General features: G+C 39.4%; 1 protein-coding gene across 3 annotated transcripts in view; it reads left to right on the top strand.

The window, feature by feature from the left end:
• KIZ (kizuna centrosomal protein) overlaps nucleotides 1-24046 on the top strand; it is a 93712-nt gene that overhangs the window by 37720 nt on the left and 31946 nt on the right. For all 3 annotated transcript variants that reach the window (XR_005595751.1, XM_039528778.1, XM_039528777.1), the window contains 4 exons: nucleotides 411-702; nucleotides 9337-9471; nucleotides 13124-13288; nucleotides 18527-18677. Coding sequence is in view for 2 of the 3 variants with exons in the window: in XM_039528778.1 (XP_039384712.1) it covers nucleotides 411-702; nucleotides 9337-9471; nucleotides 13124-13288; nucleotides 18527-18677 (743 nt within the window). In the remaining variant the exon portion in view is untranslated. The remainder of the gene's footprint in view (nucleotides 1-410; nucleotides 703-9336; nucleotides 9472-13123; nucleotides 13289-18526; nucleotides 18678-24046) is intronic.

Raw genomic sequence — 24046 nt, 5'->3', positions numbered from 1 at the left:
GCCCCGCAAAGTAAGGCCCCGGAATACAACTGCTGCTGAGGAAGGACCCTCTGCCGAAGTGCTGCCGGAAACAGCGGCAACCGATTGAGCTGCCGCCAAAGGCGGCATTTTGGCAGCCGCTCTTTCGAATCAGGCCCTGCATGTCCTAAAGCCGGCCCTGCTGTATCCATCCCCGTTAGGCAAGAATGTTGATGAAAGGAATAAAGGAATGGAAAACGGATATTTGGAGAACCCTGGAAAAATGTGCAGAAGGGGCAGAGGTTTTAGACTGTATGAATTACATATTTCTTGTGGAATAGGAGAATATATCAAATGTACTTGTCTGGGTCTCATTGTAACACAGCGCAATGTATATTTTTTGTCATGCTCCTATTACCATGTTGGCAATATTTGTCATATTTTTATTCCAGGTCTAGCCCAACGCACAGATGGTCTGTTGCCCGCTGAAAACACACTAGAGCTGGAAGATGAAAGTTTAGATAGCAGCAGTGACCTTACAGTTTCTGTGAGTGAAGAGGATCAGATAATAAACACAGTTGAACTACAGCGGAGCCTAGGAGATATGGATTGCAAGATGGCCTTAAAATCAATGAACTCGGAACAAGAAAAAGAAACCCTATCCACCAAAGAACATTTTTCTTTGCAAACAGTAAACCGCCATACGACAGATGAAGACTCTTCGGCTAATTCAGCAACAATAGAGTAAGCCATTAAATATTTTCTCACTGTGATTATTTAGTTAGGACATTTTTTTGGAGATTGTCCTGTTGACAATCTGTATTACTGTAAAATATCTATATGAATATGCAACTTTGCTCCTACACGCAGACATTTAATTTAATGATTAATTAACTTCGGAACTCCTCAAACAATTTGAGATGCCTGTTTCTATAATTTCCATTAAATGCAGATGTCATACTGTTTTTCTTTTTTTAGTATATCAGTTCAGTTGGATAATAGAAGTAACTCACTAAACAGTACATTTCATGGTAATTTGAAATTTTCAGGTGGTTAAACTCCCTGGGTATTCAACCTAACAACTTAAAGCAACACCTGAGAGGTGTGCAACTACATCGTAGAAATGCATTGTTTGTTCTCTGTGTAATTCTATTTAGATACTTTTTATGGCCCCCATGATTGTAGTATCAATGTGTCTTTCAATCATTAATGGCTTTTATCCTCACAACACACCCGTGTGAGGTAGGGAAGCATGATCACCATTTTACGTGGCGGGGCGGGAGACTGGGGCACAAGGTATATTAAAGGACTTGCCCAAGGTCAAAAAGGAAACCTGTGCCAGAGCCGGGAGGTGAATCCAGGTCGCCTGAATCTGTTGTCTCTTGTATCGTATCTTGTGGTTTACTCGCTTCACCCTGATGGAGCACTTGGTGTAAACCAATAAGAATATCACTCCTTCTGCACTGTGAACCTTTGATCTCATAAAGCTTTGTCTCTCTGAGCTCCTGACCAGCTTGTTGTGCAGCTCTTCCATTCTGCTTGCCTCTTCAGCTGCATTCCTGTAGGGATGGCCCTTCCACACTCTCCTCCCAGCTCTTTCCCACCTCCTACTTCATCTGGATGTGCCTTCACTGCTGCTAGTCTCCCTGGCTCCTGTTGCAAGGTTTCCTGCCCACATAGTCTCTCCTTTTCCTTGCTTTTCCACTTGCTGGCTTTCCTTCTTTTTGCTCCTCCTAGTCCCTAGCTGCAAAGGTTCTCCCTGTTGCCTGCTTGATTGTACCCACTCTTCTCCAGTGGCTGCCTGCCATTTACGTGCCTTGCCAGCTTCCCAGTATTCTTCCTCGCTTCCTCCTCTCACTCAATGCTGCTCCCCCTACTGCTCAGCCTCCTTACTGTTCTGGATCCCAACAGCCTCCCAGTGGCCATGATCAGGAAAAGCCCCCCTCATAAATACATACATTCCTCTGTTTCTACTGCCCACCTGACGTCTCCACTTGTCTTCCAGGTGGTGCTACCTGTCTGATTTTTTCCCCTCCTTCATCCTTGAACAATTCACACGCAAAATGTTTAGGACTGATGTGGTTAAACATATTCAGGTGGTGATTAGAGGCATGTGAGCTAGTACAGAAATAAAACCTGTTATATTAGGTTGGGGAGAAGACTATATATAGCCAAGAAAAATAGCATTTGTTATCCAACAAGAATGAATGAGGCTTATAGAGTTTTTTAAACCATTCTCCTCACTGGTCATTTATCTATTGGGTCATTTGTCTTTTTAACATGTTTAACATATCTCTGCTTTTTTTAATACACCTCTACCTTGATATAACACTGTCCTTGGGAGCCAAAAAATCTTACCGCATTATAGGTGAAATCGTTTTATATTGAACTTGCTTTGATCCACTGGAGTGCGCAGCCCGGCCCCCCCGGAGCACTGCTTTACCGCGTTATATCCAAATTCGTGTTATATTGGGTGGTGTTATACGAGGTAGCGATGTATATGCACATATAGTCTTATTAGAGAATGATTTCAGTAATGGTTCATATTTTAATAGATGACAAAAAAGCAGAAAAACACAAATATCCATTAAAATACATTTTTGCAACGTTATCATTTCAGTTTTTCAAACCATGTGTTGGACTATTGCTTACTACAGAAACATCTAATTTACATCTAAATAGCTTTTATAGAGTTTTCCTTTTGTTTAACACCTGTTAATCTTAGCACTTGATAAGAAAGTTGTATAGAGTGGTTGATTTTGCTAGAAAAGTCTGAGTTGACCAGTGGGAATGTAACCTTTTGTCCTGTCCCTATAGATTTTAGTCACTTTCAGCTGCTGATATAAACTGATGGAAAATATTGCATGTTGTTCTTAAGCCTGGATAAATTATAGGAAAGATTTCATTGTTCTCGTTATCGCTAGAATTTGACTCAAAGCTGAAAGTGGGTGATGGCCTCAAACTATCAAGTCTTAGTTTTTCAAGGTCAAAAAATGTGATCACAGTTGATCCATTTCTACAGGAATTATACAGATTTTATTTTGCTTTTGTTTTTGAAAATTTAAAATACAGATAGAATACAAAATATTTGCATCTGAGAAAGAGCGTATGGAGAGACAGGTAGTTTCTTCATAGTTAATTTTGCAAGTAGTAAGTATTTAGACCCCACTGCCCTATTAGTCACTCAAATTCAGACTTTAATGTTTTGATATTTTTCAGAGTAACTCTCAAATGGAAAGAGATTTTTCACAAAGTTTTAAAGTGATTAATAAATGAGTTTGTGATACAAATAGCCTCTATAAAAATATAACCTCTTTTTGAAATGTGGTCTGAAGATGTGACATTTATTACTGTTCGTCTACCCTCCAAATATTTTGTTGTAAACTAGTCAAACTTTCCATATAGTTATTAAAACAAACAAACAAACAAACAAAAAACACTAGTGCACAGGTTGTATTTGAAGAAATTAGGTTGTTATTGAGCAAAATTTTATGATTGGGTATTGAACTGAAATGGTTATAGTTTGGGCCGTCAGTCTCTTTGTATCTTCGTTAATTCTTAAGCATGGTATTGTGACAGCAGTGCCGCCTCTACCATTTATCACCTTACCTCTGGGTTCATGAGTATATTTTGAGTTACTATTGGTTAAAAGTAGTAAGAGGGTGTGTGGAAAGGAAATCACAGAGACAGACTATTTTGAGGCCGCTGTTTCACTGAATTAAAAACAAAACAAAAATCTTCACTGCACATCAGCAAGTCACTGGTTTTCAGGTGACATCTGCATCCAACTTAGTGGAGAACAGTGGAGCATCCTCAGTTAAATTTTCAATTTTTGTTCATTGTGCAAATATATTTTGTAAAAAGTCGGTTTTTTCCAAATGAGTCTTTTAATGTCACATTTTAGCTTACTGTGAGTTATTACAACGCAGTTACAAACTGCTTAAAGTGTGATTTTTATCTTGGATATACTGACAAGCTGTTACCTGTGGAAATACGTGAGTGATGTTGCTATGATAAAAGGTTTTTTTTAAAAGCTTCTAATCTAGTTTAAGGAAGCAGACTTATATTCATTACTTTCCTAAACAGATGAATGAGAGAATTTTGATGTTCAAGTTGTTAAAATTAATAAAATATAAGAAGTAGTGAGCTTAATTCATAGGACAGATTGATGAATGAGTTTCTCTCTTTATCTGCCAGAGTGTGACAGTGCACACATGTTTAAAATATTCCACCGTAAATTCAACCTATATTGTGGGAACCAAATAGGAGAGATGAACAGGTGCAAAGAACAGACTACTTATTTCTTGGCCTCTCTGCTGAGCCTGCCATCAAGTGCTCTAGATTTTGCTAATTTTGGTTGTAGTTTTGGTGATGTCACCTTGTTTACTGTGAGTGGTACTTAGACCTGTAATTCATTTCACATAAAGTACTGAACAGTTATCATATAACAACGGCTGTTCTCTTCTGATTTGTAACAGATTTGAACCAGTGAACTAGAAGCAAAAAGCTCCATATCTTTTTTTTTTTTCCTCATTCCTCAGAGCTATCCAGTCCTCTATTTAAAGGGCTAAAAAACCAAACCCAAAACAGAAAACCCCAGAGAATTAGTGCATAGAAAGATGATGACTATTTTAAGGCCTATGTTGGGGGGGGGCGAGGGGAGACGGAGCTTTTGCCAGCGCTGCTTCAGCTGCATTGAAGAGGACTTAGCACAGATGGATTGTGCATTACAAAATGTAACACATAATTCAAGCTGTCAGCTTAATCAGACTGTTTCCAGGAAGCAACCTGTAAAAGAGAAGGATCCCTTGTTTGCTGACCTCTGATCCATAGCCTGCTGCAGATTGTCATACATTTTGTTTCTCTTTATGTTGGTGTCCCTTCCTTCCCCTTCTTTTTGTTATTGTAGTCCCTTCAAGTGGCACCCTGGAAAGACCACCCAGAGGGAGTAAAACAATAAGAAATGAGCTAGCCACTAACATACAGGTTTTGTAAGATTTTAGTAAAAGAAAAAGTACTGTTTAACTACATATGTGATCTCTGGTATTGTTGTATGTATTACAAGTCCAAAAACTGCATGCACAGCTGTTTAAATTTATTTTTTCTTTGTAGTGGAAGACAGGGCTTTAGTATTTTTCAGAACAAGCAAAGCTTAGCAAAGTTTAGTGAGAACATATTGCAGCTTTATATATGAGGGACTATAACCATCACTGCAAAATGAAACGTAATAAACAGTTATATATTATAAAAACCTTGATTTGGCTACCACACTTCTTAGAGCTTGTAGCCCAGCTGTGTTGTTGCTTCGTGGAGTTCTTCTGTTGAAACTCCTTAACAAAGGAGGCCGTCTGAAATCAAAATCTGAATGGCTATTTACACCTCTGTAAAAGGATTAGCAATGCTGCATTGTTACAATGTTTAAATCTTAATTTGCATCATTATAGAGGTGTAGCTTCATCAAATCCCTGGTAGGTCCCAGTTATGTTTTTGGACCTGTAGGTGGTCACTAAATTTATTCTGTTGGTGGAGGTAAAGGAATTAAATTGCTCAATGTGTCAGTAATTTTAAGAAATTATCTCAGGATCTAATTGACTTTGGATAGTTTAAATGCTATTGCAGATTATTACTATATATTTGTTGTTGCATGTAGTTGCAAGATGTGTCCCATACATAGGACAGGAATGTATGTATATTGCTGTGGAGTTTGTACATATATCATTTAAAGAATTTCCATTAGTATTTACAGGAACATGTTTTCACTATAGATTGGCCCAAGCTGCAAAGTTGAGATCTGGATTTTGAAAGCCCCCTGTCCCATTGTTCCAGCAGCACTCAGATCTGAAGTTTCAATTCAGGCCTGTCTCTGGTTTTAATATATATGAGCATCATATGTTCTGTGCAAGGGATGTTTAAAAACTGAAACTGTTGTATTACTTTCCTTTGGGAGAAAATAGTCTAGTAAAGTGGTTCTCAACCAGGGGTCCGGGGCCCCCTGGAGGGCTGTGAGCAGGTTTCAGGGGGTCTGCTAAGCAGGGCCAGTGTTAGTCGCTGGAGCCCAGGACAGAAAGCCAAAGTCCCCCCACATAAGGCAGAAGCCTGGGGAACCTGAGCCCCACCACCAGGCGTTGAAGCCGAAGCCTGAGCAATGTAGGTTTGCAGGGTCCCCATGCAATTGCCCTGCTTGCTACCCCCTAATGCCAGCCTGGGCTTTTATACACCAAAAACCAGTTATTATGGCACAGGTGGGCCATGGAGTTTTTTATAGCATGTTGCGGGGGCCTTAGAAAGAAAAAGATTGAGAACCCCTGGTCTCATAGAAAGTACAAATAACACTTTTGTAACCACTTTGTATGAAAAACAGATTCATTTTTTTAACATTTAAAAAAAAATTAACACGTAGATACTATAGACTCATACGTATAAAGTTCATTTGGTAACAGGGAAAGATGATCAGAGTTTAAAGAAAGCCAAGAATTTTTTTGTGTTTGGGAGTCAACTTCACAGGCAGTTTCATTATAGCACATGCCAGTAGAACCCGCTACAGCTAAAGGCAACCTGCAAAGGAAATAGAGGGCTTGTGCTCTTTTTTTCATTATGAATGGTTTTTAAAAAGACGTGTGTGTGTATGTATGTATGTGTGTATATATATGATCAGATGATCATATATGTAATGTACATATTTTTTTCCTGTTAAAGGTTCAGGTTCTAACTGGCAGACTGGTTGAATAACAAGTAAAGTATTTATTTACATCACAAAAGTCAAGAGAGTGAAAGATGAGCAAAGAGTGAAAGAGAGTTAAATACTTTGTGAACAGCTATGTAACTTCAACATCCATAAATGTTCTGGAGAAGAGATGCCTTTACATTCAGCGCTCTCACATCTTCAGATAAAGAACATGAGGTCACAAAATACATGTTCTGAGCCTTCTGGTGCAGTAGTTCTCAACCTTTTTGGACTTAGGACCCATTGGTAGACATTGGTGGCCTGCTGCAACCCAATAAATAGCTTTCGTGCAAAAAACACCTGGCTCACTAAATATTTTTTACCATGATCTATAATACATACGTTAACCTAATAGGTACTAAATAAGTATACTGTGCATACCGGAGCAATGGGTCCTATACCACAGGCCTGGTTGAGCTTGGCGGTCTGCTCCGGACATTGCGACCTGGTGCATGGGGTCAGAGCGGCATTCACTCAGATTTGGCCTGGCAGGACCCCCATCTTCATGACAGCAATGCAGTTGAACCAAACCTGAGTGGTGCTACAACCCCGTGCACCATGTCGCAACATCTGGAGTGGAGAGCCGAGTCCAGCTAGCCGTTTGGACCAGAGAGTCACCACTGCGGGGTCACCGTGAGGCCTCCCACGTGCCCCTTTGACACATTCTGGCAACTCAATTACGGATCGTGATCCCTGGGTTCCTCCAGTTAAATCAGGGAAGACCAGAGTTTACATTCCAAATATTCCTAGAGTAAAAAACAACCAACCAAAAACACATGCAAGAAGAGAAAATATCTCTTTAATCTCAGCCTTTCTGGCCTTTTCTTACACGTCGTAAAGAAGCAAAGGAGGGCACAACCCCATTCTGTAAAAAAACTTAGCAGGCCTCTCTTAAAGTTGCAGTGCATTTTCTATTTTAACCCCTTTGCAGAGGCACTCATAGCTTTCTGAAATACTCACTTTTGGGGCTGAAATGTTGTGTGCTGCTTCACTTTTCAAAGAGGGTGTGCTTCTGTGTGTATGTATGTAAACGGATAAGCTAAGTCCATTCCTTTCAGCCATTTTTGAGTAAAAGGGTGTGGAAAAAATACACTTTAGCCCTATTAAAAAAAAATTCTGATGTGTTTTTGACTGTGATTCGAGAAAGTTGTGAAAGGTGAAATTTGACATGGAAATAGTCCCTCGTTAAGGATTAGGCTGTGGTTTTGGTTTGGAGGAAAGGAAGGATTAATTTGTCAAAGTTATTGTGTTGGTGAGTGGGATATATTACCCTCCCTCACAAGTGCTTAATACTATGTATCTTTGCTAGTCCTGACCCATGTTCATCTACTCCCCCATTTGAAATAAACACCAAAAGGCACCTCTCCACATCAAGGGCAATAAACAAATTTGGCGTTTGTAGGACAAGCCATTTTGGAGATGAAGTGAGCTGAAAAAAGTTAAGAAAACTTCCCAAAAGTCAGTAAGAGGTGAATATTTTTTAAACACCGCGAGTAAGATTTCCAAAAGCTCTTGGCGTTGGCCTAGCTCTGATCCCATTGAAGTGAGTGGTAAATTGAAAATCACATCCCATGGCTGTAAAACTCCTTTTCTGATACTTTATTTTGCCAAACATCCCAGTAGTGTGTGTTTGAAAGAGATAGTAACTCCTCCTCCATCTCTGCCACTCTTTCTCAAAGGGCTAGGACATTTTGCAGTTAATGGGGGAAAACAGTGTTTAACCCTCTCCTACCCCTTTATTACTTTTTCCCCTCACCCTAAGTCCTTGTTTTATATTTTTCCTGCTCATACATGTTTGTTTCTCTGCTTATTGATCTGCCTTTACATGTGGAGGATCGTTGGCTTGAGGTTTCTTGCAGATGGAGGGAAGGTCAGGATGACAACATATATCAGGAAGTGCAAATGTGTCCAGCCATCTTGTTGCCAATGTCACTGACCTTGGTAGCCATTGAAGTCCTTGTGAAGCTCTCTGTCATCTGTGGATGAGAAGTGCTGTATAGGCATAAAAGGATTATGGATTATAGATTTTGATTCTGGGTTATAATTATGGATTTTTATTCCTTATGTGGCCAAGTCTACAGCGGTCTCTAAAAACTAGAGCAAAGCACTTATTTCTATGAAGTTGGCAGGAACACAAAGGCAGCCCCTGAAAACAGGGACATGCATTCACCCTAATTCAAAATAAAACACACATTGGTGCTATTGAAACATGGCGTCCAAAGTGTACCGAGACAACTGGCAGAAATGTAAAAGAATTGGTGGAGTTCAAGATTTTTTTTTTCTTTTTCTACAGAGCTACAGCATATTGTTTTTGCTGAAAGGTAATTCTCAGTTTCACTAGCAATATAAATGTAGATTTAGCACTTTTCTAAAAAACTGTTTATGCAGTATTCTCTTTCATATCTGTTTTTCCTCTTACCATATTCATTTACTTTATTTTGGGAGTCTGCCTGAGTTCTGTCTTTTTTGTCAAGACTTTTAACTTTTTTGTAAACCTCTTAGTGTGAGTGAAAGATTAAAATAAGGATACAAATCAATATATTTTAGAATTTGCTCAAAGGCAAATTCTGTCTAAATGTATACATATATTTGACTTGTGCTCAGTAGAATGCAGTTTTAAAAGCTTTAAAACATTGTTTGTTATCTGTCTTCAGGGATTGTTTGTCATTTGAAGGATTCTCCCATTTACTCCAGTTCATAGAAGATTTGGTGGCGGAAGCAGCACCTGAATGCGTGGCTTTATACCAAAGTGAAACCATAAATTCGGCAGAAATGAAGAAGCTAATAAGGTTGGTGCAACTTTCATTTGTTCTACACCAACAGAACTCTAAATTAAAAAGTAGAAATTAGAAATGGATAGTATTTCCTCTTCCCCAGTCCCATCTCATTTGTATTGGCCTCTTGCTTTAGTGTCCCTAGCTGTAACATCTATAAACAAAATTTTCTTTAAATTGTTTGTTGGCTATTAGCTTTGAATTTGGCTCTGGTGACTGGAAGCTGTTGCCCCTGGCAGCTGTTCAGTGATCTTTGAGATATAAGCTGGTGGTCTGTGGTCTTCATTCTGTTGGTGAAAAGGAGCAGAGAGAGAAAGACCTCCTCCAATCCGACATCTACAGTAGTTAACAAAAAAAGACACTTCTGATGTCAGCAAAAAGCTGAAATATGACTTTAGGAATCCCGGCCCACCAAATAATTTTAATAAATAAGGGCTCTACTCAGCCTAAATGTTCAGAAGGTTACTCTAGCCCTTGGAAATGGCCATTAGTGCTGGGATTAGTGTAAAAAGTGATGATACCTCATTCTTCTTTCTAGGTTGGCAGCAGAAAATGCACCAAAAGCCAAACAGTAATGAAGAATGTATGTAAATAGTGGTATGATATTGTCCTGTGCCTGTCTGCAGCTATGAAACACATCGTTTGGCACTTCACTATGTCTACAAAAGCAGGCATTGGGAGTGAAAGGTCTTTATTGTATTTATTAAAGATTGGCATCTTTAATTAAATGCTGCCATAAAAAAAATCTGTTTATTTTAGGGAGTCATAAGGAAGGTTTCCAAAACAAGTTAAAATTATTTGCTCGAACAATGGGTATAATTAGAAATAGTTTCCTGCGTCAACATGGTATTTACCTTCACTGTGGCAACTCTAGTAATCCGTATACTTATAACTATATTTAAGAACATAAGAGTGACGATACTGAGTCAGACCAATGATCCATCTAGCTCAGTGTCCTCTTGTCTTCTGACAGTGGCCAGTGCCAGGTCTTCAAAGGTAATGAACAGAACAAGGCAATTGAGTGATGCATCCCCGGTCATCCAGTCCCTGCTTCTGGCAGTCAGAGGTTTAGGGACACTCAGAACATGGGGTTGCGTCCCTGATCATCTTGGCTAATAGCCATTGGTGGACCCGTCCTCCATGAATTTATCTAATTCTTTTTTTAACTTAGTTATACTTTTAGGCCATCACAACATCCCCTGGGAACAGGCTGACTGTGCGTTGTGTGAAGAAATACTTCCTTTTGTTTGTTTTAAACCTGTTGCCTTGTTAATTTCATTGGACAACTCCTTGTTCTTATGTTATGCGAAGTGGTAAATAAAACATATTTATTCATTTTCTCCATACCATTCATGATTTTATAGACCTCTATCAGATCCCGCCCCCACAGTCATCTCTTTTCCAAGCTGAACAGTCCCAGTCTTCTTAATGTCTCCTCATATGGAAGCTGTTCCATACCCGTAATTAGTTTTGTTGCCCTTATTTGTAGTTTTTCCAATTCTAATGTAGCTTTTTTTGAGAGGGGGCAATCAGAACTGCATGCCTTTCAACGTGTGGGTGTACCGTAGATTTATATAGTGGTGTTATGATATTTTCTGTCTTATTGTTCATCTGTTTCCTAGTGGTTCTTAACGCTGTTAGCTTTTTTGACTGCCACTGCACATTGAGTGGATGTTTTCAGAGAACTATCCACAAGATTCTTGAGTGGTTACAGCTAATTTAGACCCTGTCATTTTGTATATATAGTTGGGATTATGTTTTCCAATGTGCATTACTTCCTATTTATCCACATTGAATTTCTTCTGCCATTTTGTTGCCCAGTCACCTAGTTTTGTGAGATCTCTTTGTAACTCTTCGCAGTCAGCCTTGGACTTAACCATCTTGAATAATTTTGAATTGCCTGCAAACTTTGCCATCTAACAGCTTACCCTTTTTCCTAGATCATTTATGAATATGTTGAACAGCACTGGTTCCAGTACAGATCGCTGCGGGACCCTGCTATTTACCTGTCTCCACTGTAAAAACTGACCATTTATTCCTATCCTTTGTTTCCTATCCTGTAACCAGTTACTGATCCATGAGAGGACCTTTCCTCTTATCCCATGACTGCTTACTTTGCTTAAGAGTCTTTGGTGAGAGACCTTGTGAAAGGCTTTCTGAAGTATACTATATCCACTGGATCACCTTTGTCCACACACTTGTTGACCCCCTCAAAGAATTCTAATAAATTGGTGAGACATGATTTCCCTTTGCAAAAGCCGTATTGACTCTTCCTCAACATATTGTGTTCATCTATGTGTCTGATAATTCTGTTCTTTACTGTAGGTTCAACCTCATTGCCTGGTACTGAAGTTAGGCTTACCAGCCTGTAATTACCAGGATCACCTCTGGAGCCTTTTTTAAAATTAATGTTACATTAGCAATCTGCCAATCAGCTGGTACAGAGGCTGATTTAAGCTAGCGGTTCTCAACCTTTCCAGAGTACTGTACCCCTTTCAGGAGCCTGATCTGTCTCACATACCCCAAGTTTCACCTCACTTTAAAAACAACTTGCTTACAAAATCAGACACAAAAATACAAGTGTCGCAGCATGCTATTATTGAAAAATGGCTGACTCTCATTTTTACCAAAGAATTATAAAATAAATCATTTGGAAAATAAATATTGTACTTACATTTCAGTGTATAGTATATAGAACAGTATAAACAGGTCATTATCTATATGCAATTTTAGTTTGTACTGACTTTGCTAGTGCTTTTTATGTAGCCTAATGTAAAACTAGACAAACATCTAAATGACTTGATGTACCTCCTGGAAGACCTTTGTGTACCCCCAGGGGATGTGTACCCCTGGTTGAGAACCATTGATTTAAGCAATAGGTTACGTAGCAGAATTAGTAGTTCTTCAATTTCATATTTTAGGTCCTTCAGCACTGTTGAGTCATATTGTCTGGTCCTATGACTTATTACTGTTTAATTTATCAGTTTAACTACTGTTGATGTCGAGGCCCCAGTCCTGCTAACACTTATGCACATTTTTAACTTTATGAATGTGAATAGGCCCATTGACTTCAGTGGCACTACTCATATGCATAAAGTTAAGCACACATGTAAGTGTTTGCATGGTCCCACTGCAACAGAGGGTATTGAAATTCGTGTTGTTTCAATCTTAATAGTTTGCATCCAGTCTTTTATCTCCAAAAAAACAGCTGGTGGGTATATTTTATTGCATCCAGGATTCACAAAACTGTCAGGTGACAAAAGTTATTGCAAGAACTAATCTTGATATAATCAACAATATAAAACTTTACCTTTTTAAAGATTGGTTGATAGGTTGGTTTAGCTCACCTGGAATATTCATGTGGTGTTTCTTGTCATGGGAATAATTATTTTTCAGGTGTAATATCCACAGCCAAAGGGCATTAAGGAGTTAAAAAGTTGGATTTGATCCCTGGGTTTTTAAAAAAAAATCTTTTTCTAACTACATCGCTCTATTTTATGTCTTTGTCAAGAGAGATTGTCATGGCTGCATTTTTATGTCTAGATTATATTACTGATTATTATTCCATAAACCATGAGAATTATTGCAGATTCTATATCCAAACCTATTTTAGCTGTCTGTCTGGGCTTAAATAAACATTTCATGCAGCACCTGTTTTATTTTATAGCTTTTGTAATCAAACTGGCAATTTGAAAGAGGAAGACCTTGAGGCATGTGAAGCAGTTGTCCTTCATCAGCTTCAGGGATTGTTGCAGAACACATTGAATGGATGCCTCTTACCTGAGAAAACACTTAATGGCAGAGGTAGATCTACAGATGAAAAGCAAGTCAGGTATCATAGTCACAAAACTAATGCAATCATACAATTAATGTTCTTACTCTTTGTCTGAATTTGTTTCTGAATGTTTCACGAAAAGAAAGCAGAATATAGGTCAAATCCTGAGTGACATTAAAATTTCAGAATTCCAAGAGGTGATCTACACACACTTCAATATCAGCCATGTGATTCAAGCATTCTAAATTAGCAGATTATGCCAATTTTTTTTACTAGTCAGTTTTTAAAATCACTTCAGTTGAGCTCTTCTCACTAAAAGGTTGTGCACCTATTTGCTTTTTACATGTAAAGTGTAAAGTTTTTTTCTCGTTTTAAATGAGACATTATATAGATTTAGCTCTGCCTGCCATTTGCATCAACGAGAGACGTGGCTAAAATCCACTGGTCAACTTCAAAATGTACCATCAAAATATGTCAATTACATGATACACTTCCCTAACCTAGAAAGGTAGGTGAACTGACTTTCAACAGCAGAAAGCTGCTCTTCGGTTTGCCTCGTCATCATAGACTCTGCACTGTCAGGGAGAAGACTTGCACTGGATTCCCAGTGTATTGCAGCCTGGGCTGCGAGTTTATTGAATTTCTCAACAGCGACTCCTTTTGCTGATTGAGGAATAGTATTAAACTTCAAAGGGATTTCATATACTTGTCCTTTATAGTTTGAAAGGCGAGTGATTGCAATATGGAACCACGAGGATGTGGGATATAAATTTGAGGAGTAAATAAGGGTTCTTACAAAGATGCAGAAGATGCATCTTTCTGGGGAGGAGAAGAGGAGGGAAACGCAGCTACTTCTAACAGAGTGCTCAGTGTCTGGTTTATATGCTGTATCTGAAATACTATACAAAGTATCTTTCTAAAAAGCAAGATACATACACATACATAATCTGGTAATTCTGTTGAGAGCCCAGGTTTTGAAACACATGGCGAGCATAGAGACATTTATTTGTGTCCCAGAAAACATGGTGCATTATTATAATCATTCACTTTGCAGTGAAAGTTAGAATTAAATGGTGCAAACTGTTTCAGTTATAAACTTCTGTTTTCATATGTTTATGCCAGTTTTTAATAAAAACACATTTTTGGGATGAAACTATTTATGTTTGCTCTTGGCTTCAAGCTGAATTAGTTTGGAAACTGTGAGGAAAATTCTATCAATCATAATTTGAGTTAAATAGAGGAAATAATACTAGTTTCACTTTTAAAAAAACAACAAAACACTTCTTTATTAGACTAGACAATTAAAATTGACTGAAATTTGAAACTTAATTGGACGTAGCCCTCAATGGTGAATAGTGTCTTTGCTGGATTTGTAAAAAATGGTTTGAAATTTAACAAAGTTATGATCATATTAAAACTTTGTGCTGAGTATGCACATTTACAAGTGTGTACTTTCAGGTAGACTCACTGCCCCTGTGTGCTGCGCAGGATGCATGCACTTAAATAAACAGATGAAGGGAATAGCAGTTGGTCTGTTTAACATCTTCTTATATGGAGATATACCAATCTCCTAGAACTGGAAGGGACCCTGAAAGGTCATCAAGTCCAGCCCCCTGCCTTCACTAGCAGGACCAAGTACTAATTTTGCCAGGGCCCCCAGAGGATTCAGGGGGCCTGGGGTCTTTGGTGGCGGGGGCCCCCCGCTTCGGTTGTAATTCGGCGGCGGGGGGGTCCTTCCGGCCCGGAGCGGAAGGGGCCCCCGCTGCCGAATTGCCACCGAAGAAGCTCCAGGGGCCCAAGCCCCGCAAGAGTTTTCCGGGGCCCCTGGAGTGAGTGAAGGACCCCGCTCCAGGGGCCCCAAAAAACTCTTGTGGGGGCCCCTGTGGGGCCTGGGGCAAATTGCTCCACTTGCCCCCGGGTGGCCCTGAATTTTGCCCCAGATCCCTAAGTGGCCCCCTCAAGGACTGCACTCACAACCCTGGGGTTAGCAGGCCAATGCTCAAACCACTGAGCTAGCCCTCCCCCTAAATTTATATTTTTGACCAGCTTCAAGTCCCTTATTCATTTTTCTCCTCTCACTCATGCCCCTTCACCCCCATCCCCAATAGAGTTTATTTGAATGTGTGATCGTGTTTCACAGATACTCAGGCTTTGTATTCCAAATTTGAAATTCATGGTCCTCCATTGCATCCCTGATTGGCCAGTCTTTGTCCTCTCCTCCCCAGTTGTGGGTTGGGATTTAATGCCTATCCCTGGTTCCTTTAATGCAGAGGCTGGGATAACTAAATTGAAATTAAAATGGAACTTTATAGGAATGGACCTTAAAGGATGGACAGTTCAAATAAAAAAAAATGTAACTTCCCAAGAGAAATTTAACTCTGTCACGATGCTTTTACTGGTCTGTAGCAAGGACAACAGAAATAAAAAATATTAATTAAATTGCTTAACATAATTAAATATTAATTAAATTATTATTTGTTTTTAGTATTTAAATATATAGTATAAAATCAACTCTATATGCCATGTGACTGAGTTAACATTGCTGGAGGAAATCTTTAGCTTTTGCATTCCCTGATTTTTATTGTAACTGTGAACCCTTAATGGTTAATTATTTTGTATATACTATTGTAGAAGTCTAGAATGTTTCCTTTTCATGCACATGCCACAAGGCAGGGGAAGGTTTCATTAGTGAGATCATTTGCTGGCACAGTAATGAAAACAGAACTCCCTCCCCATGCCTTACTCTTAACGTTTATGCCCTAATCTATAACATGAGTAAAGTTACAGGAATGCTTGTGTTTGCAGGATCAGGGCACTTATTAGCAGTGAAGTACCATTCATTTCACAGGATTTAGTTGTCCTTTGGAGACAGATACATCTCTGAGCTCTGATGTATCGTTGCAGGATTTCCGAAGCTGTTTCTCAAGGAAATACACCTATAGCATTAAATGAAACTTGCCTCTTCTTGAATTTGTGAAATGTCTTTGGAATTGGAGCAATTTTTTTTAAATAATTTTTTTTTACCAGATGTAGTAGGGAATATTTTTCAATATATGGATTGTTGTGAAAAATGGAAAAGCCACTTTTGCTCAAAAATCCCTGTAAGTGTGGATTTTGTAAAAGCTGCTGGAGAAAGAGGTGTTACTTATCAGGCTGCTTAGTAGGGCAAGCAAAGTATTATTAGGGCCAGTTAGTTGCAGAAGGGAAATAGAACTCAAAACCTCCTGGCTCCCAGCACCACACTTAATCCAGTATACCATGTGACTAGGAATATTGTAAAGTGTGTATCAGTGCAGTAGAATGTTGCTAATTCATAGTAATGACTGGAAGGTCTATTATGGAACACTGAATTTTGCAAATTACCAAGTAAGATGTAAGGGACCAGGGCATAGGTGGTGTGGCCTAGCAATCACAGCTGGGTAGGGGTCCGCACATCAGGGATGGTAGTTGGTGGGCGGGGGTCAGAGGAATCATTAGAGCTGGTATTAGGAAGCAAGAGTTGGGGTCAAAGTCAGGCCAGGGTCGGAGACGGGAGACCAGAGGTTGTAGTCAGGGCCGGCTCCAGACCCCAGCGCGCCATGCAGGCGCGTGGGGCGGCATTGTCCCAGCAGGGCGGCATTTGGCTCCGGTGGACCTTCCGCAGTCATGCCTGCGGGAGGTCCACCGGAGCCCCGGGAGGAGCGGACCTGCCGCAGGCATGACTGCGGAGGGTCCCCTCTTCCCGCGGCTCCGCTTGAGCTCCCGCAGGCATGACTGCGGCGGGTGTGCTGGTCCCGTGGCTCAGACGGAGCTCCCGCAGGCGTGCCTGCGGATGCTCCACCGGAGCCGGGACCAGCGCACCCGCCGCAGACACTTCTGCCCTGGCTGCGGGACTGGGGAAGGGCGGCGCAGTGCGCCGCCCTGCTTGGTGCGGTGTAATTTCTAGAGCCGCCCCTGGTTGTAGTATTAATAAGGGTGGGACTTTTCACCTTGGAAAAGAGATGACTAAGGGGGGATATGATAGAGGTCTATAAAATCATGACTGGTGTGAAGAAAGTAAATAAGGAAGTGTTATTTACTCTTCCTCATAACACAAGAACTAGAGGTCACCAAATGAAATTAATAGGCAGCAGGTTTAAAACAAACAAAAGGAAGTATTTTTTCACACAACGCACAGTCAACCTGTGGAACTCCTTGCCAGAGGATGTTGTGAAGACCAAGACTATAACAGGGTTCAAAAAAGAACTAGATAAGTTCATGGAGGACAGGTCCATCAATGGCTATTAGGCAGGATGGGCAGGGATGGTGTCCCTAGCCTCTGTTTGCCAGAAGCTGGGAATGGGTGACAGAGGATGGATCACTTGATGATTACCTGTTTGTTCATTCCCTCTAGGGAACCTGGCATCGGCCACTGTTGGAAGACAGGATACTGGGCTAGATGGACCTTTGGTCTGACCCAGTGTGGCCGTTCTTATGTTCTTATATGTACCAGGCTGGAACTGGTAGGCAGGAATCAGGGTCAGAGTCAGGCTGGAGGTAGTGACCGGGGATCATAGGTAGTACTAAGCTAGAGTCAGGGTCAGGCTGGGATCAGAGACCATTGATCAGGAGACCAGATGAGGTCTGGAGTTGCGCCAGGCCCCAAATCTGTGGTGTTGACCAGCAAACTTCTTGGGGCACCTTCCAGAGTTAAATAGGGTTGCTGGCCAACCAGAGGGCTGCAGGATACTGTCATGCTGGGTCCCTTGGGCTGTACTTCCTGCAGCACCTATTCTCCACAGTGCACCCTGGCTGTGGCTCAGCATAGCCTCCCAGAGGCACTGTGGGAAAATCAACCATCCCAAGCTCTGCAGACTCAGGTTCTAGTCCCTGCAGCCTTACGTAAGTGAACAAGCTCCATAAAGCATCAGTCATGCACATTGACAACTATACTTTAGTTTTAATAATCTCTGATAGTTCTATGTAGTGTATTATTAAATGTACTCAAACTATGGCAACATCATTGATTATGTGAGCACTAATGTTAGTGCACGAAGGAAGAGGTAATCAGAATAAAAGGAGTTATATTCATTTCATCTAAATTTGTAAGACAGGGAGGGCAAGGATTTGTCAAGTGTAAAGGGACAAAGTCTGTAGACACAGAAATGTTATTTTCCACTCTCCATGAGGATATTACAAATTGAGTTTTTAAAAAGTAGTTAATATCTCATTGATTATGCTGCACTAAACAAAAAGATATGAATAGTGTGGGCTGATTTTACATTTTATTGACACCCTATGTCTGTCATATTTACTGCATGTATGTCTGTTTTCCAGGCCTGATGTGCCATTGGATTTTGCCATGTTATGGGAACGTTTGTGCAAACACATTTTGTTCTTGAAAAAACACCATGTTTTGCTGAAGGAAGAAGTAAAAGAGATGTTTGGAACATTACTGATTTCAGAAAAAAATGCACAAGGTCGCCAGGTTAGCACTCATGATCATTCAGCAGTTTTGCTTACTGGTAATCAAACTGTTCATGTGTGCGCGCACAAATGTGTGTCTGTGGCTACAGCCTGAGGTTTTGGAGAAAAATAGAAATAAAAAATTATTTTGTTGCAAAGCCTTTTTAGACTTACAAATGGACATCAGCTGTCACAGTGGTCCCCTACCATGATTCTTGTGATCAGTGATCACTACTGTGAAAGTTTAATCTTTACTCTTTTGCTCTTTCCCTTTCCCACTTGTGCACTGATGACAGCTATTTAGAAATATGCATACATTTATAGGAATAAGCAATATTTGTATAAGCACCATTATACCTGTATAGCAGTGGCCACTTGTACCACTTTACCCGTACCAGTTTCTAAACCATTATGGTTCAAGTAGTGCAAAAATTATTTAGAAAAGCCCCAAGGAAGCTGCAGCTTTATCAGCTATCACAGCTTTATCAGCTATTGTCTTACCCTTTTTCATTTTAAAAAGAAACACCAGGAAATTCCATACCAAAAAATCAGTACTTTAAAGTTGCAAGAATCAAGAAATGCCAAATTATATAACCACTTCCTGTTGTTTTCTCAGGACCTCTATCTTGTTCCATGTACTATCTATTTATAAATGTATGCCTTTGTTTGTAATCTCAGCAGAAGAAAAATATATAAGGTGTAAATCAGTGGCAATGTCTGCGTAGTAAATCATACTGGAGGAAAAACAAACAAACATAAGTCACTAACCCCATCTGACATTTTTCTTTAAAAAAACCCGAGAATGTCAGAAAAAAATTGCCATTCTTAATCAGACTCTGAGATAGTTGAAAGGTGGTTTGAGAGAAGAAAGAGGGGGGTCTCCATTTATTTTCTTCATGGAATAAAGCATTTTAAAGAATTTCTTTAAGTTTTTCAGTAGGGCATCAGTATTCCCCAGCCCCCCCCAAAATCCATATTTTAAATTAAATAGATGTGCTGTAGAGAAACCAGGAAAAAAATAATCACAAGCCCATTGTATCTCATTGTTCTCTGTCCATCAGTCTCTCTAGATTAATAGTTTTTCATCATGAGTGATAGCTTTTTTCTTTCTTAAAATAGCATTGTAATGCTTGGTATACTAAATTTATATGGACAATTTTACAAACAAGGCCATTGTGTACACTTTTAAAACTTTTATGTATATGGTTATAAAGCAGCTCCCTGTAAAAAGAGCTGGCAGTTTGATGGACCAGATACTGCCCCTACCAATCCTACCACAAATCTCGAGTAAATGGGCTTTGCACAGAGCCGTAAGAGGGGATAGAAGAATAGAATCCCCTCCCCCAGCCTGGCAGCTTGGATTGGACTAGCTGTGTGGCAGCTGGGCTGTCACTGAGCCCAAGAGCCGTAGTAATAGTTGGGGCTCTTGCACACCCTCTGCAGGGAAAGTGTAGTTACTTTCATACCCTGCGTGGTTTTCCCTCTGTGCAGGGGAGCATTGCTGGTTCCATCTGTAACTGAGGCTTTCTGTACTTGCTGGCAAGGTCTCGGTGGCATCTGTCTGTATGTTGTGGTGACTTTTTAAAATTTAGTATTAATCATATGTAGCTGTTACGTAATGCTTTGCATCTGTTGATCACAAAGCTTGTTACAAAAGAAGATGAGAACCATTATCCCCACTTTACAGATTGGGAAATGGACACAAAGTTACGTGCCTAAGCATCCACAGCAGGCTAGTGTCAGATCAAGGAACAGAACCCAGGTCTCCTGACCTAGCGCTATCTGCTAAACTGTACTGTTTCCTCAAGAGGAGATGGATCATTATTGTCATCCAGGGTATCTCTCTTCTCTACCTTTAAATTATGAGTTTATAACAAGACTTCTTTGCATGAATCTGCAATCCAAAATCAGCCCTTTGCACATCACAGAGAGCAGATATATTATGATATAGATTTAGATTTGTAATCCAATTTTTTTCGTAGATAGTTCATAGCTCAAAAAATAAACTGAACAAATAATTTACAAATCTTGGTTTTTCCCCTCATTTATGCGGTTTCCAGAGGTAACTGATTTTTTTTATTTCAGTAAAATCATGACCCAAACAATAATGTGTAATATTTTGGTACCTTGGATCTATATTTTAAATTGTAGTCAAGGTAATTGTACTTTTAAAAGAACTAAGGATAAATTGTTTGGCTTTCAGACTTGCAATGCACTTTGTCTGAGCAAGAGACCCAGTCAAGGGATGTATCTTTGAACTGATGATAAATATATTTACAATATTTGTGGAGCTACTCTTATACCTTTTATATTTGGTTATAGCATTGAGGAAGATATTTCAATGAGGCTAGAACATTGAGTGTATGATGACAATCAGGTGAGAATGTGAATAAAGATAGTAAAGAAAAAAGGATTTATATTTAGAGTTAAGTAACATAAGAACTTTATTGCTCAACATATGCACTATAATCTGTTTGCTGTTGTGTTACACTGGTACCCATGTGTGCATGCATTTATTTTTGTATTATATCTACTAATCAGGATAAATTCTCAAGGGAATTTATCTTCAGGATAGATTTACCTTGGAAACCTCTTATTTACAAGGAAATTGCACAGGACAATAGGCTTCCATGCAGTAACCTGTATAAATAAGGATAAAATACAAAGGCACACAGCTCATTAAATAAAACACATACGTTAAAGCTAGTTGGATTCCTGGAAATATTTAAACAACCTGCTATTAAATTCTTTAGAATAGAACACATTTTATGCTAAATGTTTATCCCGCCCCTACACACGCACCTGCATTTTAAAGTACAAATATCTACATGTTGAAAAAAATGAAATATTTGCACTCAGAAATTCCAAATGGACAAAAAGAGGCCAGGTAGAGTTGTAATTTAATTATTTTGCCCATTATGTGCACTTAAGGTTCTTAATTATTAGGACTTTAAGATTAATACAGTTTTCAGGCCATTTTTGAAGTTTTACTGTGCTGATAGATGAAGATTCCACCAAACCATACATTGCTGGCTCCATGTATTGCACTGTGATGTTTTGTCACAGCATTGCTAAAACATCCAAGAGCATGAAAAGCCCTATCAGCATTCCAAACGTGCATATAAATCCACTTATGGAGGAACCCCATGGGCAGAGTTGGGAATGCTTTAAATAAGCATCCTGAACTTAAGGAGATTCCCATCAGTCTCTGTACCCCTCCATCACACAACCAGCCAGCTCCTCATTCAACAGGCCTGATGGTCTCAGAAGTGTTTGGCTGTGACCAGTAAGCCTAATTTCCCTTCTAGCATCGTCAGAAGGCAGATGTCATGACCTTCTGTTTTGGCATATTCTCTTCCTCTCCTTCCCCTTTCCCCAACCCTAGGTTACCTTTGTCCAGTTCCTCCATGTGGTCTCCCCCACTCAAAAAACTGTGGAGTCTCCCTATTCCTTCCTGCCTGTAGTGTTGCCCGGATTCCTTCCTTTCTCTCTTCTCCGCCCCTCGCATGTCTTACCATCCATTTCTTTGTCTCCCTCCCTGTCCCCTGCCATGGATGTTTCCTCTTTCATTGCCATATACTTTGAGAATACCTGATGCTCCTTTTGTGGCTTTAGGGCTAGTTGTAGGAAGTTTTCCTCAGATGGGACTCTCCCTTTTTCTTTTGATGGTCTTTGAGGGCATCTTGACCTTGAAACTTTAGGGTTTGACTTATGAAAGAAACTTTCTAAAAAGTATTTCTGATAGAGTTCTTCATACTCAGTTACACTCCAGTAAATATAGAAACAATGCAGCTTATTTTAGAACATGAGCCATCTTTTTAGCCTGATGTAGATCCTGCCAGACTTTGGTTAAGAAGGCCTTTCTCCAGACAAGCTGGAGACCCTAATAAGGGTGTGAGAGTTTGGTCCCTGCTGGTCCATGCATCAGCCCTTGTGCTTTCTGAGATTTCATTGTGGGATGTCTGATGGGAAGCCATCCCATTTTATCTGGATTCCTAAATGTAATATTTAGTTTCCATTTATTACTTGTGAATGATAATTTGGAATGGTTTAACAATACTTTACCAGAGGCACGAAAAGTCACAGTGAAGGAAGAAGGCCATATTGGTAAAAAAACAAACAAACAAAAAACCCACTTGGTTTAAAGGGGAAGTGAAGGCAGCTACAAAAAATAATTATATAATATTAACATATGGAAGAAAGGGGGAGTTGAATATAAATAAGAAGTTAGCAATTGTAGGAAATTGATAAGAGAAGTAAAAGGACACAAGAAATCTATGTCCAGTAGAGTTAAGGACAATAAGAAGGAATTTTTAGAAATATATATTGGGAACCCAGAGAATCTAACAATAGTATTCATCCATTACTAAATGGAAAGAGTAGAATTATTAATAATAATGTAGAAAAGGCTGAAGTATTCAATAAATATTTGTTACGCATTTGAGGAAAAAATAGATGACATAGTTATCTCATATGATAACACTCTTTCTATTTGTCTACTATCCCAAGAGTATGTTAAGCAGCAGCTGCTAAAGTAAATGTTTTTAAATCAGCAAGTCCAGATAACTTGCATCCAGGAGTTTTAAAAGAGCTGACTAAGGAGCTCACTGAAGCATTAATGTTGATTTTCAATAAGTCTTGGCCCAATGTGGAAGTTCCAGAAGACTGGAGGAAAGCTAGTGTTGTGGCAATATTTAAAAAGGGTAAACAGGATGATGTAGTTAATTTATAGGCCTGTTAGTCTGACGTCTAACCCTGGCAAGATAATGGAGTGGCTGATACAGGACTCGATTAATAATGAATTAAAGGAGGTTAATATAATTAATGCCCAACCAACATGAGTTTATGGCTGATAAATTTAGTCAAATTTGTTATCTTTTTTTATGATATTACATGTGTGGTTGATAAAGATAAAGGTGTTGATGTAATATACTTCTCCAAGGCATTGAATTAGTACTCATGACATTTTGACTTTAAAAAACTAGAAAGATCTAAAATTAACATGGCACACATTAAATTGTGGCTAATAGGTCTCAAAATGTAATTGTAAATGGGGAATCATCATTTGATGGGTGTGTTTCTAATAGAGTCCCACAAGGATTGGTTCTTGGCCCCGCAGTATTTAACGTTTTTATTAGTGTCTTGGAACAAAACATAAAATCATCACTGATAAAATTTTCAGATGACACAAAAATTGGGGGAGTGGTAAATAAAAAGAGGACTGGTTGCTGATATAGATTGATCTGGATTATTTGATAAACTGGGTGCAAGCAAACAATATAGGTTTTCCTGTGGCTAAATGTATACATCTAGGCACAAAGAACTTGCCATACTTCTATGTAGGAGACTCTGTCCCTGAGAGCAATGACTCTGAAAAAGATTTGGTGGGAT

The sequence above is a fragment of the Mauremys reevesii genome, linkage group 3, assembly GCF_016161935.1.
Source record: "Mauremys reevesii isolate NIE-2019 linkage group 3, ASM1616193v1, whole genome shotgun sequence".
Taxonomy (NCBI): domain Eukaryota; kingdom Metazoa; phylum Chordata; order Testudines; family Geoemydidae; genus Mauremys; species Mauremys reevesii.
Note: the sequence above shows the minus strand (reverse complement) of the source record. Positions and strands in the feature narration are given on the sequence as shown.